This window comes from Pan troglodytes, chromosome 6 (assembly GCF_028858775.2).
Source record: "Pan troglodytes isolate AG18354 chromosome 6, NHGRI_mPanTro3-v2.0_pri, whole genome shotgun sequence".
Classification (NCBI taxonomy): Eukaryota; Metazoa; Chordata; class Mammalia; order Primates; family Hominidae; genus Pan; species Pan troglodytes.
In genome coordinates this window covers 50,569,535-50,575,534 of record NC_072404.2, presented here as the reverse complement: position 1 = coordinate 50,575,534, position 6,000 = coordinate 50,569,535, and the positions used below count along the sequence as shown (strand labels likewise).

The following is a 6,000-nucleotide window of genomic DNA, read 5'->3' as shown; positions in this document are numbered from 1 at the left end:
CTGGCTCAAATGGAGAGGCACAGAGTGCAGAGTACTTTTTCAAGGTGGAGCCAGGGGAAGGACCCAGAGCAGGGAAAGCTCAGAAACAGGACTGCACCCAAACAGCCCGGCAGCCCAGGCCACCTCTGCCGCATTCACAATGACGGCTTTGCCTGCGAGGGCCTGCAGGTGGTGGTCATCACTCCCCCTGTCCAATGAGGCTGCTTCCCAGGTGGGTTAGGAGGGGACTTGCCCATCCCCATCCCCTCAGGGGAGAAGGCAGAACAGACAGGAAGACACAGCAGACATGCCCACGTATATAACTTAGTTTATGGGTCAAGCCAATGCAATGCAAAGTTGTTTCTGTTCCTTTTTTTTTTTTTTTTTTAACCAAAATAAATAAATCAGATCTGTCCCTGTGAAGGTCAGAGTGATAAATGAGGGGCAGCTGGCCCCTTGGCCATGGCCTGGCCCCTCACCCCCAGCCCCTCCTCTCCCTCTTCTGACCTGCTTTGGCACAGCAAAGAAAATGATGCATCAGAAAGTCTCCATTGGGTTAAAGGAGAAAGAAAGAGTGGTTGGGGTGGGGAGGGAGGCCAAGAGAGGAGGTGGAGGGTTAACAGGACCAAGACAGAGCAGCCAGTGCCCCGGCGGTGGCGACCTCAGCGGGGCTTCCTGGCTACACACAGACTCTGTGGGCTCCAGGTGCTGCCTGGGCCCAGGAGGGGTGGGTGGGCCATGCTTGGGCCCCACACACAGCCTGGAATCCTCGAAGGAACAGCAGATAATGGACACTGCAGAGACTGAAGCTGCCCTTTCTGTGCCAGGTCAGGCCAAGGCTCTCTCCTGCCAGCTGCCCCGGGTCATCCTCAGTTCACGCCACGGCTGGGGCCCACCCTAGAAACCTCTGCCAGCCATGGCTAGATCCGACTCCAGGCTCCTCTACAGATTCTAAGGCTCAGGCTCAAGATGAAGCTATCCTAGTCTCAAATACAGGAGCCTGTGCCTTGCTGGGTGACAGGGGAAGCCAGCACACAAGGCCCAGTTCCTACCCTAGTGGGTGAGACTGGTGGGGAGGGTTGTGGCCAGAGCTGACCCCTCCCCAGGGACATCCCTCGGGGGCTACCTTTCCTCCTCCTGCTCCCCCCGGCCTCCTGGAAAACTGCTCAGAAGTCAGCAGAGCCTGGGCAGCGTGTGGCCTGTGGGGCAGCCAAGCACTGGAGGGGGACGACAGCCTAACTCCTACGAGAGCAGAGGGAGGGGTGGTGGCACAGCAAGGAGGGCGGTGGTGTGGGCAGCGCTGAGGCACTATTCTTTAGTTGAGAAGCAAGGGGCAGTCATGGGTGTGGAGAGGGCAGTGGCCCAAGCAACCCTAGGCAGCATCTACGAGAAGTTCTTGAAGACGTCCAGGTCGAAGGCCGTGTCCAGGAGGCGCTGCAGCTCCGTCAGGTGGGTCTTCTTGTTGCCGGTGGCTGGAGCAGCCGCTGGGTCCCGGCCGGCATACCTGAGAGATGGAGGGAGGGGGCAGTGAGGGCAGGGGACACTGAGTTGGCCCAGCCCATCCCTCTGCTGCATGTGCCTGGCTAACTGCCTACTGGCCTGAGGGGAGGGTCCCACAGCCTTCCTGGCAGGGACTGAAGCCTTACCAGACGGGCTTGGCGCGGCTGATGGTGGTCCGAAGTCTTGGCTTCACGTAGTCATAGTAGCCTTGGTTCTTGTGCTCCTCCTGGCACCAGGCCAGCTCAGCATTGGGGTACTTCTGCACCTCCTTCAGCAGGAGGTCAAAGGGGAATGGCGACAGCTAGGAGACAGCAGGGGTCAGATCAAAAAGAGGAAACTCAGAGGGCAGGCAAGATCCAGCAAAGCGAAACTGGTATTCCGAGCAGGGAAGGTCAGGAACCTGAGGGCCACACCCCAGGCAAGGCTGTTCTGTGAAGGCACCAGAGCCCTGACCCCTGCTGGGGGGACACCCTGATGGCACCACCTGCCCTCACCTGCTCAATCCTTGTGATGGCCACCTGCCCCACCATGTCGCGTGCTTTGCGCTCCCGGGTGAGGTCATAATACACTTTGCCGGTGCAGAAGAGAAGCCTTTTGACATTTTCTGGGTTCTGAGCTGCAGGGCCATCTTCTGGGATCACCCGCTGGAAGTGGGTTCCTACAAGAGAGTTCCCATGGCTAGGCTGGTTCTCTCAGGTATGTGGCTGAGAGCTCTCCTGGGCCCAGGGCTGTGCCAGGGACTGCTGCCAGGACACGCAGCTTTCAAGGGTTAGAGATGCTTCCCCTTCACCAGCCTCTGATGCCCTGTATTTGCTCAGACCAGGCGCACTTTGAAAAGCACGTTACGTGTAACAAATACACAGCAGACATGGCCAGCTCTGGGTATCAAGTAACACCAGGCTAGCCTTCAAAACAGCTTGGCTCAGACTTCGGGGACAAGAGTATTATTAAAACATCCCGGCCGGGTGCGGTGGCTCACGCCTGCAATCCTAGCACTTTGGGAAGCCGAGGCGGGCGGATTGCCTGAGTTCAGGAGTTCGAGACCAGCCTGGGCAACATGGTGAAACCCCGTCTCTACTAAAAAAATACAAAAAAATGAGCCAGTCATGGTGGTGTGCGCCTGTGGTCCCAGCTACTCGGGAGGCTGAGGTGGAAGAATCGGTTGGGCCCGGGAGGCAGAGGTTGCAGTGAGCTGAGATCATGCACTACAGTCTGGGCAACAGAGCAAGACTCCATCTCCAGACAAAAAAAAAAAAAAAAAAAAAAAAAAAAACCAGCCGGGCGCATGGCTCACGCCTGTAAATCCCAGCACTTTGGGAGGCTAAGGCAGGCGGATCACCTGAGGTCAGGAGTTCGAGACGAGACTGACCAACATGGTGAAACCCTGTCTTTACTAGAAATACAAAATTAGCCAGGCATGGTGGCGCATGCCTGTAATCCCAGCTACTCGGGGGGCTGAGGCAGGAGAATTGCTTGAACCCGGGAGGCGGAGGTTGTGGTGAGCCAAGAATGCGCCATTGCACTCCAGCCTGGGCAACAAGAGCAAAACTCCATCTTAAAAAAAAAAAAAAAAAAATTATAAAAAAATTATATAAAAAAAAATCCCATGTTTACTCTGTTTCTGCTGCTCAGAATTTTACAAATATAAAAACTTTCAACACAATCAGAGAAAATATTCAGATAGAGAACAGTGGGTTGGCCAGCACTTTGAGAGGCTGAGGCAGGAGGATCCCTTGAGCTCAGGAGTTCGAGACCAGCCTGGGCAACATGGTGATACTCCGTCTCTACAAAAGTACAAAAATTAGCCAGGCACGGTGGTGCACACCTTGTGTTCCCAGCTACTTGGGAGGCTTTGGTGGGAGAATCACTCTAGCCTGGGAGGCAGAGGTTACAGTGAACCATGATGACCATGCCTCTGCACTCCAACCTGGGTGACAGGGTAAGAATCTATCTCAAAAAAATATAGAAAAGTGGGTTGAATGGTACAAACATACAGTTAGATAGAAGGAATTAAGTTCAACGTTTGATAAAGGAGTAAGGTTAACAAACATGTATCGTACTCGGGTGATGGACACCCTAATACCCTGACTTAAGCACTACGCATCATATGCACGTAACCAAAACCAGTTGTGTTTCTATACACTAACAATGAACAATAAGAAAAGGAAATTAGGCCAACAATTCCATTTATGATACAAAAAGAATAAAAGTCTGGGCACAGTGGCTCACACATGTAATCCCAGTACTCTGGGAGGCCCGAAGTAGGAGGATCACTTGAGCCCAGGAATTGAGGCTGCAGTGAGCTACGATTGCATCAGCCTGGACGACAGAGTGAGACTTTGTCTCAAAAAAACACAAACAAAAAATAAAAAACAAAACAAATTAGCTCAAAGTGGGTCAAAGATCTAAACATAAGAGCAAAAACTATAAAACTCAGAAGAAAACATAGGGCAAAAGTTTCACAACACTGAATTTGGTAATGATTTCTTAGATATGACACCAAAGTCACAGGCAACTGAAGAAAAAATAGACAAATCTGACTTCATGAAAATTAAAAACTTTTGTACATCAAAAGATACTAACAACAGGCCAGGTGTGGTGCCTCACGCCTATAATCCCAGCACTTTGGGAGGCTGTGGTGGGCAGATCACCTGAGGTCAGGAGTTCAAGACCAGCCTGGTCAACATGGTGGAACCCTGTCTATACTAAAAATACAAAAATTAGCTAGGCATGGTGGCGTGCGCCTGTAATCCCAGCTACTTGGGAGGCTGAGGCAGGAGAATCACTTGAACCCGGGAGGCAGAGGTTGCAGTGAGCTGAGATTGCACCAATGCACTCCAGCCTGCGTAACAGAGTAAGACTCCATCTCGGAAAAAAAACAAAAACAAACAAAAAAAACACCCAAACCCAAAACCAAAACCAAAGATACTAACAACAGAATAAAAGAACAACCCATAGAACGGGAGAAAATATTTGCAAATTATATTTCTGATAAGGAATTAATATCTAGAATATACAGAGAACTCTTAAGACTCAAAAACAAGCAACCAGATTCAAAAATGGGCAAATAATTTGAATAGGCTGGGTGCCATGGCTCATGCCTGTAATCTCAATACTTTGAGGCCAAAGTAGGAGGATTCCTTGAGCCCAGGAGTTCAAGACTAGCCTGGGCAACATAGAGAGATCCTGTCTCTTAAAAAAAATTAAATTAAAAAAAAAAAGGATTTTAATAGACAGTTCTCCAAGGAAGATATACAAGTGGCCAATAAGCACATGAAAAGATGCTCAACATCACTTAATCATTACAGAAATATAAATCAAAGCCACAATGAAATATCATCTCACACCCATTAAGATGGCTACTATGAAAAAACCAGAAGATAGTAGGTGCTGATGAGGATGTAGAGATGGTGGATCCTCATATACTGTTGGTGGGATGTAAAATGCAGCCACTGTGGAAAGTTTGGCAGTTCCTCAAAAAACTAAAAATAGAATTACCATATGGTCCAGCAATTCCACTTCTGAGTACATATTCAAAAGAACTGAAAGCAGGGACTCGAAGAAATATTTGTACACCAATGTTCATAGCAGCTCCTCTAATCACAATAGCTGAAACATGGAAGCAACCCAAGTGTCCATCGACAGATGAATGGATGAGCAAAATGTGGCATACACATATAATGGAGTATTATTCAGTCTTTTTTTTTTTTTTGAGATGGAGTTTCGCTCTTGTTGTCCAGGCTGGAGTGCAACGGCGCGATCCTGGCTCACCACAACCTCTGCCTCCCATGTTCAAGTGATTCTCCTGCCTCAGCCTCCTGAGTAGCTGGGATTACAGGTATGTGCCACCACTCCTGGCTAGTTTGTTTATTTATTTTTTTTGAGACGGAGTCTCTGTCACCCAGGCTGGAATGCAGTGGCGCAATCTTGGCTCACTGCAACCTCTGCCTCCCAGGTTCAAGCAATTCTCCTGCCTCAGCGTCCTGAGTAGCTGGGATTACGGGTGCGCGCCACCATGCCCAGCTAATTTTTGTATTTTTCGTAGAGATGGGGTTTCATCATATTGGTCAAGCTGGTCTCAACTTCGTGACCTCAAGTGATCGACCTGCCTCAGCCTCCCAAAGTGCTGAGATTACAGGTGTAAGCCACTGGGCCCGGCCTATTCAATCTTTTTGTTTTGTTTTGAGATGGAGTCCTACTCTGTTGCCCAGGCTGTAGTGCAGTGGTGCAATCTCGGCTCACTGCAACCTCCACCTCCCGGGTTCAAGCAATTCTCCTGCCTTAGCCTCCAGAGTAGCGGGGCGTGCACCACCACACCCTGCTAATTTTTGTATTTTTAATAGAGACAGGGTTTCACCCTGTTGGCCAGGCTGGTCTCAAACTTGTGACCTCAAGTGATCCACCTGCCTCGAACTCCCAAAGTGCTGGGATTATAGGCATGAGCCACCACGCCTGGCTATTCAGTCTTTAAAAAAAAAGAAATTCTGACACATGCTACACAACATGGATGGACCTCGCAGA

The 6,000-nt window shown here is 50.1% G+C and overlaps 1 protein-coding gene across 8 annotated transcripts in view; it reads right to left on the bottom strand.

Annotated features, from left to right (window-relative positions):
* Positions 1-290: 290 nt before the first annotated feature.
* Positions 291-6,000, bottom strand: part of OGDH (oxoglutarate dehydrogenase) — a 102,943-nt gene continuing 97,233 nt past the window's right edge. For all 8 annotated transcript variants that reach the window (XM_016957411.3, XM_009453006.3, XM_009453005.3 and 5 more), the window contains 3 exons: positions 1,974-2,137; positions 1,626-1,780; positions 291-1,483 (listed from right to left, as the gene is read on the bottom strand). In XM_016957411.3, the coding sequence (XP_016812900.1) occupies positions 1,363-1,483; positions 1,626-1,780; positions 1,974-2,137 (440 nt within the window). In that variant the 3' untranslated portion in view covers positions 291-1,362. The remainder of the gene's footprint in view (positions 1,484-1,625; positions 1,781-1,973; positions 2,138-6,000) is intronic.